The sequence below is a fragment of the Tachypleus tridentatus genome, chromosome 12, assembly GCF_004210375.1.
Source record: "Tachypleus tridentatus isolate NWPU-2018 chromosome 12, ASM421037v1, whole genome shotgun sequence".
Lineage (NCBI taxonomy): Eukaryota > Metazoa > Arthropoda > Merostomata > Xiphosura > Limulidae > Tachypleus > Tachypleus tridentatus.
In genome coordinates this window covers 22,965,509-22,979,513 of record NC_134836.1, presented here as the reverse complement: position 1 = coordinate 22,979,513, position 14,005 = coordinate 22,965,509, and the positions used below count along the sequence as shown (strand labels likewise).

General features: G+C 35.9%; 1 protein-coding gene across 2 annotated transcripts in view; it reads right to left on the bottom strand.

The window, feature by feature from the left end:
* Positions 1-14,005, bottom strand: part of LOC143235169 (cGMP-inhibited 3',5'-cyclic phosphodiesterase 3A-like) — a 167,943-nt gene that overhangs the window by 47,867 nt on the left and 106,071 nt on the right. For both annotated transcript variants that reach the window (XM_076473060.1, XM_076473059.1), the window contains exons 2-4: positions 11,749-12,009; positions 7,596-7,822; positions 3,880-4,486 (exon numbers count right to left, since the gene is read on the bottom strand). In XM_076473060.1, the coding sequence (XP_076329175.1) occupies positions 3,880-4,486; positions 7,596-7,822; positions 11,749-12,009 (1,095 nt within the window). The remainder of the gene's footprint in view (positions 1-3,879; positions 4,487-7,595; positions 7,823-11,748; positions 12,010-14,005) is intronic.

The following is a 14,005-nucleotide window of genomic DNA, read 5'->3' as shown; positions in this document are numbered from 1 at the left end:
GAAATCTTTAAAATAAATACAAAGTCGAGTAAGTATTTCTATATTATCGATAATATTTGTGGTAAAACGTATGCCAAGTAAAATATAATATAATACCTTTTCACTATTTTCTCTAAAACTACAGATCCGAATTAGAATAATTTTGGTTATTTTGTCATTACAGTAGCATAAGTTTTTATTGGACATCATTTAATGGAACATCTGTTTAACTGGTTCCTTCTGTAAGCAAATAAGAATATACAGTGCAGAGGGTAAAATGTTATATGAAAATGATTTCGAAAATACGCCACTTCATTAGAGGTCTTATCGTTACATCCCGTCTTGTTCTGTTTAACGACTATTCATCCTGACATTAATCCTACAGCGTAGCTTCTATTTCATATTATTCCGTCGTAGGGTTGCCATGTCCAAAGTACATCACTTGTCACTACTAATCTTCCATAATACGTTGGTGGTTCCCTATCACTCGTTTAAACAGTAACCATCGCAGAGAAGTACAAAGGAGTTGCATCTTGTAACTCAATCGGTATGTCTTTGCATGCATATCCCATTTCATTTTTAAACTGCTTGAGGTATGCGACGATTGAACGGAAGATATGGCTCGAATACTAATCTTAGTTGACGCAAACCTTGGCCTCGCTTCCTGAAGGTGATCCTTCTTCATTATGTTGCGCTGGACACGAGGACAGCTTTTGTCATCGATGTGTATGTTCGTAAACTTTCAATTATGACACGATGTAGCATTTTCTTTATTGCAATTTTTAGAGGGAGGGCGAGCCTGGTACATCACGTTCATTCAGACTCTCTTGTTTTCATATGTAATTAAGTATAAGGGATTCTAAGTCCCTCATCTTAATACATGTTTACGAACTGAGTGTATGAACATTTTGCGTCGGAAGTGGTTGTTACATAATTTAAAATACTCAATACTGAATAGCGCATTTAATCGAAACGGTACAATGTAAAGTATGTACATACAGAAAGTTAACACTTAATTAGCGAAGGAAGGGATGCGTTAACAACAGCAAACCCAAACCTGTGATAAACGATGTTTAAATGAACAACAACAAAAAGTCCAACAGACAAACAAAATTCAAGATGCTGCATAAATTAAAATGATCCCCAGGGTACAGGCTATATTGTGGAATATAAAATGTGCCCTGGTTAAAGTCACTCACAGCTCGAAACGTGGGAATACTCTGAGGTATCGCAACCATTCGAACTTGGATTACCAGTTCCGAAATCCAGGGTTTTAACACAGAACAAATGAGAATACTTTACGATAAGAATGTGAAGGTCACAGGTGATTTAAAACATTAATACAAGCAGTTGTAAGCACTTCGATCAGGTAGTAGAAATTTTTATCAGAGTCACTTGTACCTGTCACTTTATTCTTCAAGATATTATCAGGTTGTGTTCAGAAAACCATTTAAAACAGGACTGTGAATTCTATTGTACTACTATTACGAGCCCTAACATTTATAAGACACGTCCATGGTCACTTATGTTGAAAAACAAACAAATAAATGATGTGTTCAAATTATCCACTGATCGATTTTGAATTTCGCGCAAAACTACTCGAGGTCTATCTAAGCTAGCCGTCCCTGATTTAGCAGTGTAAGACTAGAGGGAAGGCAGCTAGTCATCACCACCCACCTCAGATTCTTGACTTACTTTAACAAATGAATAGTGGAATTAACCGTAACTTTATAATGCCCTCACGCCTGAAATGGAAAGCAATTTTTGGTGGGACGGAGATTTGAACCTGCAATCCTCAGACTGCGAGTCAAGCGCAGGGCCAGGGACTGAGAGAATGTGTCCCCACATTTGACCTGGTGGTGAACAGTATTTGTAACACTGTTGGTTGTTTCGGAATTTAGGCGAATTTTCATTCAATTCTAAAAAATATATTTTGTTTCTTTGTTTTTTTTAAATTCCGCACAAAGGTACACGAGGGTTATCTGCGCTAATTGTCCCTAATTTAGGGGTGTAAAGCTAGAGGAAAGGCAGTTAGTCATCACCACCCACCATCAACTCTTGGACTACTGTTTTACCAACGAATAGAGGGATTGACCATCACATTATAACGCCCTCACACCTGAAAGGGCAAGCAATTTTGATGGGACGGAGATTCGAACCTGCAATTCTCAGACTGCGAGTCAAACGCAGGGCCAGGGACTCAGAGAATGTGTCCCCACATTTGATCTGACAGTGAAGTGTTTCTTTAAATGAGAAATGGTGACTTATGTATAACTATCAGGGAAAGGCGTTTTTCAGGTTTAAATTAAATGGTCACAATTAATATAATAAATAAGGTCTCCCCCACCCCTTAAAAAAAATCAAATATTCTCCGCTACCTATGAAAGAAAGTATAGTGCAATGTTTCGGTGTATTGAAAACAAACAAAACAGATACCACAGTTTTCTTCCTCATAAATTTATAAAGAACGAAATGTATTTTACAATGGTATCAGATTTGTACACAACTGGAAATTGTGAATCAATGGTGACCTAAAAACAACACTTAATCTTAAAGCTTGCTGGTAACTATGATGGTAGGAATGTCACAAACTTGGGTACCATCAGTCTTCACACAGAACTAAATCACTGAAACACAATTACTCAAGACGTACTTTTTTAAACATTTTTTGTTAACAAGAGCAATTCGTCACATAATGGAAGAGGCGACGAGTATATGCATTTGTCCAGGACGAGACTGACTTTTGAGAATCTTCGTGACGGGCAATCGTTAGAAAGATAAACTGTACATCAGTCGTTGCTGTTTGTGTGTTGTTTTTTTAAAAACCTTGACAATTTTACTAACCAGTAAAACACGTTACTAAGTGCACACTTTCTATTAGAGAATAAAAAGTCACCATCAATTTTGACGACAACTTGGACAACTTTACTTAAGATAAGATAAGTACTGTGGACAGTATTTACAATTTCAATCTTTTCTGGTAGAGACCAGTTTTCTTGAATTATCATAAGTATCACACTATAGTTCTTACAAAAGCTTTCAGTTATCTTAGAGCATCTTTTCAGTTTCCTTTAGCCCCATGTTCCATACTGCTAAATGAGTGGGGGGGCTTTCTTTAGCTGAAGAGCTGCCTCCATTTGGGTCCACCCTTATTTTAACTATTGGGGACGGGTATATTTCTTTCTGGAAGAGTATTACCTTAACTGAAATAACAGAATAATAATTTTGCTGTTTTTATTTTTACGTTTGAAACTAACATACAAAAATGTGCTTTTCAAGGTGACAGTGGTTTTCTAACAGGTAAGTGAAACCAAAATCCTAATAGAAAGTATTAAGTGCTACATGTGTATCGTTTTACTGTAAAGAATTATTTGTCTTCGAGGGATGGCATTTTATGTCATTTCCTAATACTTCAATCATGTCATTAATTAATACAATTTCATATATACTTTAGGTTCCTGATTAATCGGAATACACTAACGTAGCCTATAACGTAATGGCCAGTTTTAGGGTTAACAATTTTCATTAATTTAGCTGTAGTTATGGATTTACAACATGAGCATCTACTTAAGTATAATAATTATAAATCAATATAATAACTCAGTTAAAAATTCCCCACTCACTACAATTATCTAAGTATTACTTCTAGAATTTGATTTACCGGCATAACACAGCATTCATTTTTTTAAGTACTTAAATGTATAATACATATATTTAATCTGATTTCCTTTTGAAATTATCTTGAACTTATTTGCATTAGTATCATCTATAGAAAACGAATTTCCATCTCACAGATATTAAACATTTTGATAAATAAAGTTATTAAACACTTTGAAACAGATGAAAAAAAGTACTTTTGTAATGGTGAAAGTTACTGAAATTGGGTTTTTGGTTACTTACCTGCTTCATTTCCTTATTTGATACTGGTGTTAGGATATCATTAATCGAAATTAATCCACGCTGTCGGATTGTTTCTTTTGTATCACCAATTCGAGTTCGAGCGCCACATAACGTACACCGAGAAACGTCGGTAGATGTCTCTATTTGAGCATCTAACGACTTATGAATTAGATTCGAGGATTGTGCCGATCCAGCGCCCTCTATGGAATCATCTAAAACAATTCTGGCATTATTATTGTCGCAGCTACTCGGCGAATCGTTACTACTCTCGTAGTCAGATGTTATATTCACTCGCCGGACATATGACAATGGTGGCAAAGGGCTTTCTGGCAACTGATCGTGCGATTCGTCTTCTGCGCTCTGGACGACTTGACCACTGTTTGAACTATCTACTACATCGTGGCTGGTATGTTCTTTGTCGTTTTCAACGTCAAGAGTATCCGTACATGTAGGAGAAACTGGATGTGGGCTGCAAATGGTTTTTCGTTCTCTTTTGGCTTGTTTGTCCAAGCAAGATGCAGCACAGATAGGAATAGATGTTGTAGAAAATGAACGGGCTTTGTTAGGAAAAGATGACGCTGCTGTAGAGTCTAAAACCTGGCTAGGACTTTAAGGAAAAAATTTATTAAATACTGCTTAAAACATAATAATATATGACACATATGTATCAAAATCACGAGTGTAACATAAAATATTTAATGTGTTATTAGAGAAATATTATGGGTCAGTTTGTGGCTGGGCACAAACAAAATTTATATTTTTCTCATTTCACCTGACATTCGGTTACAACAACATTAAACCAGTAAAATATCTTTAGACTAAGTACATTATAGCAGACGATTTGAGAATTTTCATTCAAAATGAAATAACTTATTTATTTATTTATTAGAATTGAATCTTCAATACAAAATTTTCTCGAAAAAATAAGTTGGCGACAATACAATAAAAATGTCTTTAGCCCCTATAAAATTTCAAAACTCATTGTAAAATTATAAACATAGAACTTCGAAAATGGACAGTAAATAATTTTGAAATGAAACGTTAGGAAGAAATCCTATATTAATTCACACTGTAAATTTGTTTGTTCGCAATTTCTTTCCACTGTTTGAGTTGGCAGGACCACGTTTGGTAGACGAACTCGTTACCTATGAATATGGCTAAAATGCACCCGGAAAATCAAATAGTTATAACGTGGTTTTAAGAGTAGGTTTACTAGGGCCATTGAACCCAAAACTGGCTTCGAAGCTGCCATATTTGAAACTGTGTTCCTATCAGATATCCTATAATATTATAATTCTAGGATATCTATGATTCTTACCCTTACTCTCAAGTTTGTGGGATTAAACGAAGCAGTCAAGTACAGTTGCTACAAACGGGTGTCCTAGTGGAATTTCTTTTCGGAAAGCTAGAGAATTGAAGATAATAGAAATTTTTGCACACTGGGGCCATAAATAGCCGCTGGCACTCACCAAACGTTAGTGTGTTATTACTTTTCTATACGTTTACAGTTAATTTGACTTAGTCTCTTTTACCTAATTTTGCCTTTAGGTAACAAATGTTAAGATTTTCCCTGTTGATGGTATTTTCAAACTAAAAATTATATAATGTACTTGTAATATTTAAGGATAAGGCTCAAAAGGCAAAAACTAAAGTTCAAAAGATAAATTCAAGCTGTTATGCATTACTGGCAAATGATTTTATAGGCGCCACTGAAAATCGACATGGAATATCTGTCAAGTTTTTACTTATTATATACATTTCTACAGTATAATTTTAATATCAGATACTATGCTATTAAACGACAAGGGTGAAGGAGAACTGTTATAAAGTTATCTTGAAATTAACTCTGTTTTTGAAGTCCTTTGAAGTTTGCGCAAAGCTACACGAGGACTAACTGCGCTAGCCCTCCCTAATTTAGCAGTGTAAGACTAAGGGGAAGGCAGCTAGTCATTACTACCCACTGCCAACTATTGGACTACTCTTCTACCAACAAATAGTGGGATTGACCGTCACATTATAACGCCCCCACGGCTGAAAGGGCGAGCGTGTGTGGTGAGACGGGGATTCGAACCTGCGACCCTCAGATTACGAGTCGAGTATCTTAACCACCTGGCTATGCCAGGTCATAACTCATTTGTAACCACGTGCAACACTCTTAAAAAGTACTGAAAAGAAATGTTAGTCAATATCAAAGGTGATCGAAGAGAAAAATGTCTACGTCACGTGAAGGAAAATAATTCAATTATTGTTGCTAGGTTTCAAAAGATTTGCAGAACTGTTCCTTGTTATTGTTAGTATCATAAGGTCACCACCATAGGCGGTCTTACCTACTGGGTAAGCCTACTAGCCCTACATATGAAAGGGGCCCCGATGTTTTACCTTTTCAATCTACTTTTGAGTTTTCTTATTATTATGGGTCCCAGTTCTTTGGCTGGCCTATAAGGCGTATCGTAATCCGGGGTCGCGGGTTCGCGCCCGCGTCGCGCTGAACATGTCGCCATTTATAATGCGGTCAATCCCACCTGGTGCTAGCCCAAGAGTTGGCGGTGGGTGGTGAGAGTGACTGACTACCTGGTGCCGACTGACACCGACTCAGTTCATGATGTAGAAGGAGCGAACGACATAGTCTATTCTACAGTTGTCAAGGTACAAAAGTCGATGTCTGATGCAAATTTAGTTCTGGCTTTGAAATAAATCAAACTTATAACACCAACAATTTCAAAATTAATGACTGGTGTACGAAAATGAGCATCACTAAATGAAATACGAGACAAAATCTACACAAAGCTAAATTATCGTTAATACTAATAGAACTAAATTAATCACTGAAATTCTATTTACAAGTGATTTCTCAGATCCTGCACCAGAAGATATTAAAACCAATCTAAGAGCTGTAAACGTACTACGTCATTTCAGTATGAAATCTGCTAGTGTTTTACTAAATGAAGAATGTTAGTGATTTACGAAGATTTTAGACTAGCATAAAGGTTCTCAAGTGTAACCGAAACAATAATATTTTTTTAGCTTTTCCTTATTTTCACCCACTGGCATTGTTAGTTTGATAAAGTACTAGCAGATTTAACATGAAGTTACTTGAACTATCACAGAAGGGTATGCTAATGTTGTACCGATCCCCTTACACCACATTAAAATACTCGGATTCAAGGCAAAATGCATTGCTCTCGAACTAAAATATTTCGATTCTAATAGCAACACAGGGTTTGTGTATTTGTTTGTTTTGAATTGCACAAGGAACAACTAACTAGCTTTTTCCAATTTTGAAGTGAAATATTAAAGGGAATGCGATTTAGTCAACATTACTTTGACTTATTATCTGCCAACAGTTACATCATAACGTCGTCACGGCTGAAAGGGAAACTATGTTTGAGGAAGAGATTTGAACCCGCGACCCTCATATCGCTAGATAAATGACACGTCCTGCCAGCTGCGCTACACAAGGTAGATAAAATATGAAAATAAAATAAATGAAGAAGAAAGAATGAGATAGTTTTCACCGCTTCTATCAACAATTACAATTAACGTTCCGGATGAATAGGAATATTTCTTTGTTTAGTTAAAGACGGATGCTTCTCACGAGTGGTGGATCTTTTACTGTTCGGACGATTCACATAAAACTCGTAACTGAAGTAACTGACATTGTATATATGATACTTTATTTAGGCCTACCCTGTACCTGGTAGATAATATTTACTCACCTAATTGATCGAACCGATCTTCCACGATCGAAAGAATTCTCTGACACAGCGCCCCCTAGTCCCGTAGACGCTTGACTATTGGAGTCCGCAGGAAATCGAAAACTGGTACTGCGTTTGCGGTTGGGTTCGGGTTCGAGGGTAGGCATGCCGGTAGCAGAAGTTGTAGTGGTCCATGTACTTGTGGACATTCGGCGAAGAAGACTAGGAGGCAGATTCCTTCGTAACCGCTGTAATAGATTCAGTATTTAAATAATTCTTTACCATAACTACGTTTACTAATCTGTTGTTTTGCTAGAACTAAGAAAACTCAAAGAAGAAAAAAGCGAAAAGATTTTTTATGGTAACTTTATCAACTACGAAGGTTCCTCCCGTATTGCATTTCAGAACACATATACACACTCATATACTTATGTATTTTGTGTGTGCGCGCGCACGTAATATTGTGTTAAATATTCACTAAACTATGATGTAATAAGCACATTATTGACAAATGTAAAGAAATGCAATATATTTACATAATAAGATAAACAATTTAAACTATAAAGTAGTTAGACTTATTTGGGAAAATTGTCAGTTATTTTTAAAAGACATTTCTGAAACTAAGTTTAAGAAGGGATACAATTTTGAAAACATTGTGCAAATGTAATTGTTTATGGGTTTCGTTTGTTGTGGAAGACAAAATATAAGATAAACAGAAAATGTTAGAATTCATATGAACTGAGAAATATCACATAAGAACTCTCCAAAATAGCCGTGTCTCTTGTTCAAAACTTTTACAACAGCATAAGAAAATCACATTGTGAGTCAAGAAGTTGTTTCGAATCAAACACAAAGCTACACAGCGGGTTATCTCTGCTCTGCTCACCTCGGGTATCGAAACCCGGTTTTTTAGCGTTGTAAGTCCGCACACATACTGCTGTGCCGGTGAGAGGTTAAATCAAGAGAACTATGCACATTGTTTCAAATTATCGGAACGTGATAACTGATAAATAAAGACGTTATTAAGAAAGACTTTTCTTAACCTGAGGATGACCTAGGAAGGTCGAAACGTTGTTCTCTGCTTTATCAGTAAAAGTGTTGATACCCATACCAGCTGTTCTGAGATACGTTTTTATTTCAAGTGGGTTTTTCGTAATCAAGAAAGACGTTATTAGTTCGACTGTTTATTATTAAGTACAAAGTTACATAATGGACTATCTGTGTTCTCCCTACCGTGAGTATTGAAATCCTATTTTTAGTGTTATACATCCTCAGATTTATCTGCGAGCCCCTGGGAGGGTTCTTTTGGAAAAATCCAAATGTTAGTTGAAGATTATTTGATTTTATGTTGTTACACTTAGATTTTCATTCAGTCAATGAGTTAATTTACTTTTGAAATATTTTAAGATACAGAAAATTTAAATCATAACTTTTACATACTTATAGAAACCTTAGATTAAACTAGGGAGCAGTCAAGTGGTTATGCTAAACTGATATTAGTTTTTCCAATCTGAATGAAATGGGAAAATTGAAAATCGTGTTTTTCATATGCGTGTATATACAGAAGATTGAATAAACTAATGAAAACCTGTAACTTTTTCACTAGGCATTTTGGTGTCTACGTTAAGGGAAAATGTAGCCATACTGTAATTTAATTGTGCATCAAATTATTCTACTTCAGAGAAAGATTCTAAAGATAACAATCTAAGAAGACACGTGAGATTTTCAAGCAGGCGTGATTCTGGGTGAACACCTTGAGGGTCTACCTCTGTGTCTGTATCCCAAGGAATAGTATAAAAAGCGAGGTCAGCTCATCCGCTTCCAACCAAAACAATGATCCAAAACTAAGTTCACAAAAGATAACAAACGAGCAGTAATGAAACGAAAACAAAAAACTAGATGTCTCAAAACTGTACGACAACTGAATACTAACCTTACAACAACCAAATCCTGTCACAATATTTCGTAGAATATTGCACAGTATCGGTTGATATGGTCATCCAAAGACTTATAATGATAACAGAAGATATCTAAAGTTAAATATTGTTCATGAGCCTGAAAAACAGACCAAAGATTAATGGATGAATATTGGTTGGTTTGATAAATGTGTATTATTTTCCCCATAGACTGTATGTGTTTGTGTGTGGGTAAAACCAAAAGAAGATTTTAGTTCTTAATGTCTTATTGTCAGTAAAGCATGGTGGGTCGTTATGATATGTTACCAACAGTTCTCAAGAGCCTACGACTTGACTGAGAAGTGATCGTAAAGGATTAACCAAACCTCATTGCAGACCAGATTCATCCCATAGAAAAAAACTCCAATTTCAAACAGTTGTTGTTTGTTATTAAGCACGATGCTAGACAAATAGATATTTGTGCTCTGCCCACCGCGAGTATGGAAATCTTGTTTTCTCACCGTTCAAGACCGCACACGTCCCGCAGTGCCACTGGGAGAGATGGGCTTCTCAAATATATTTATTCTGTTTCAGTAGACAGTGCATTACTATTGGTACTCCAATTGTTAAAAAGCAGTTTAAAGAACACATGAAATAGTTTTGGTACCTAGATTGATTACCACAGTTTCCAAGTTTAAATGTTATAAATCCTCTACGGTCACTTTTTGAAGCTAAGTTTCGAAGTGGATTTCTATTTTTGAATACAACTTAAATAATTAGAAGAAACTTCCAACAACGAATGTTCAAATATTGTTGTCCGATTCACAACGCATTGTTTCATTATTGGTGTACTCATATAGGGCCAGCTCCATATTAATAAATGAAACAGATAATTTCTTATTTTTTAAAACACACGATGTTTATTTGTTTGTTTTGGAATTTCGCACAAAGCTACTCGAGGGCTATCTGTGCTAGCCGTCCCTAATTTAGCAGTGTAAGACTTGAGGGAAGGCAGCTAGTCATCACCACCCACCGCCAACTCTTGGGCTACTCTTTTACCAACGAATAGTGGGATTGACCGTCACATTATAACGCCCCCACGGCTGGGAGGGCGAGCGTGTTTGGCGCGACTCGGGCGCGAACCCGCGACCCTCAGATTACGAAGCGCACGCCTTAACGCGCTAGGCCATGCCAGGCCCCTAAAACACACGAACACACTCAGATCTGTAGGGGAAGATATAACTAAGAGAACTGTAAGAAACAAACAAATGAAAACATTTATTTTCCAGTGCAACTTTTTATCTCATATAAAACCACTATTTTAATGTTAAAATGAAACATTTCTCATTAAGCTTAAAATATGCATACTGGCGAGTTGAAATAATGTACTTACAGGTGACTTGACACTGGCGAGTTGAAATAATGTACTTACAATTGACTTGACATAAAAGGAGACATTTCAAAAATAAAGGAGATTTTACTGTCATAACACAGGAGTTTTCATTCCAATGGTTAGAGGGAAGAAAAAAAACCAGAGAAAACTAACTTGTAAATCAATCAATTCTGCGTGAAAAAGAAATAAACGTTTTCACGCACTACATGCACAGAAATTGTAATTAAACTTTCAATATCTGAAGTTTGTTTTACTTTAAGTAACATCTTGCTATGGTGCTTACTGGTTATCCAAGAACTGAGAAATACGAGCAGAAATGTTCATTCTATCTCCAGTAGTGAAAGTTATAAATAGAACGTGTGCGCAAAAAACAAGAAATTAAGAAACGTTAAATAAATAAATGTAATAACGTTTTAAGAAATTCCGAGTGAGGTAAATGGAAGTATGTTACAATATGTCAAAAACACTACATGCGCCATATCCATTACCGATGAGACCTTTCGGGAAATACCAGTACTCACAGGCCAGCTAGAATGCGAGAGACATTAGTGGTCTAGGCGCTACTTATTTCATCCATTTCAATAAACAACTGCTGTCATGGTGTGAACAAAATTTATTTATATTCTAGTTATTGCTGAAACAATTATTTCCTTCTTTCACCTAACATTGGAAAATGTCAAAACATTAAGCGAGTTCATGATCTCAACTTACAACAGTATTGTGTTTACTACCGATGAAACAATAAAGTTCCTGTTAAATAAATTTATTATCTAGCTTATGTAATTTTGTCTTGTGCATTTGATCATGTGTATTAATACACCAAATGAATTTCCCTCAATCAGTTAGTTTCTTTTGTACAAGACTTATATGGAATAGGAAATCTAACCTTTGGTATCACAGGAGGTCTCTCTCCTGTAAAAGGTATTTCTTCTGTATCGGAACCAGAGTTGAAGTCCGTCAGTGCGACGCTAGAACCTCCTGGCCTGTGTCTTGGTTGGTGGGTTCCATGGTTAGGAGGTGACAGAAGAGACGCTAAAGCCCTCAGCCCACTGATAACGTGAGGAGGAAGGTTGGAATCGGCCAGCATGTCAGTCACTATTCCATGGGCCTCAGCCAGCAGGGCCACATCCACAGTAGAAGAGGAGCTCTAGGAATGGTAACAACAAAGTAAACACCAATAAATATTTGTGATACGTAGCGACCATGCAGATTATTCTACAAAGATACTGTAAAAATACCGTTTAAATTGAACAAAACGTTGACACACTCACACACGTGTACAAGAGACAAAACACGCTTAAAGTTAACAAAACGATGACACACCCACACGTGTACAAGAGAGAAACAAACATTTGTTTTGTAAAACAATCGTCACATAATGCTTTATGTGTTTAATGTACGAGTATTATTTACTTTTGTGATTACTATAACACGAAAACCATGTAAACATAGTTACTAACAATATAGTACAATAGCACCTAGACTATCATTCTAGCAGTGTTATAACTTTGTTAAACTTTCTGTTACACGTCTACAGCAAAACAAAGAATCTTTCTATAATTTTTATACTTTGCAAAAATAAACGGAAAAGAACCAGAAAATACGTCCATAATGCGCATGTATTAACTTTTTTTTTAAGTACGTTATTTAAATTTCTCAAAATCAGTAGGGTCAAAAGTTTTCTTTTATTTTCCAGTCCTCAAACGATTACTCTCGCTTCCAAAGGGGGGGAAATTCTCGAACTTGAGATAAATAACAAAGCCTTGTGTTATTTACATAATAAACTTCACACTAGATTAATATTTTACAGGCTGGCTCAATATCCCGAGGCCTAAAACACTAATTTATAGGACTGGTGTTATTTTACACTAGATTAATACTTTATAGCCTGTATGATACTGCGAATATCCAGAGAACTAGAAATATTCTATAGCCTACTGTTCTGAAAGAGGCTTTTTGGGTGACTGAAATACTTATAACCAGATTCATGTAGATGATTTAGAGCAATAACGTGTTGTACAACATTTAAGATTTTATTAGAATTGGAAACAACTTTCCAGATAACTAATCTTCAGCACACACAATAAGATTATAAATTGTATTATCCGAATATCTGTGCTCACTGGTGAGAACTGAACACAATATTTTTTCATATTGGCACTAATTATGTTGGTAATTACATTTTTACTAACCAACGTTTCAGTGACTTTAACTTCATTCGTTTACCAGTTGTATTTTTTAAGAGTCACAATATCGCACTTCAAGCCCCACGTGTGAATGTTTCCTTTATGATTTTCAAATTATGGATTCAAACAAACAAGCAAAAAACCAGTCATTATCAGTTGTTATAATGATTGTTTGTTTTGAATTTCGCGCAAAGCTACACGAGGGCTATCTGCGCTAGCCGTCCATAATTTAGCAGTGTAGGACTCGAGAGAAGGCAGCTAGTCATCATCACCCACCGCCAACTCTTGGGCTACTCTTTTACCAACGAATAGTGGGAATGACCGTAACATTATAACGCCCTCACCGGTAAAGGGCGAACATGTTTGGTGTGACGAAGATTCACATCACTATTTATTTAGAAAACTGAATATTCACCAAAAAAAATACTGCTTCTTGAACGAATAGCACAGCTAGAATGTAACCAATTCCTGATGAGGCTGAATTCCGAAAGAAAACCACAAAACAATCCTTATTTTTAAGTGAACTGAAGATTTTACAGATATTTTGATAGATGGTTAGATAAAAGGCGTAACAAAAGATAAGTTGTGTCAATGACTGAAAACCAGGCAAATTATATCTTTGTTACAATATAACAAGTTAAAGATTGTGAATCAAAGTAGGACCTTTGAACTTCAGAGCGAAGATCAGACATCTAATGCTGGTAGAAACAAGTTCACTAAAGATATTCATTGTAACATTCTTAAGATGCACACAATCTATCTATAAATTTAAAGGCAATTTCATAACTGAGGCAGTCATGGCGGCTGTAAACAGAAATTAGTCGTATATTTGTTTTTAGATCGATAATAGGAAATTTATGAATTAATGAGAGATGCCCACCTGATACAGGTTAGAACAGAGTGATAAAGCCGGTTTTAAAAAATATGTAACAAAACCTACAACCTATTAGTATGACG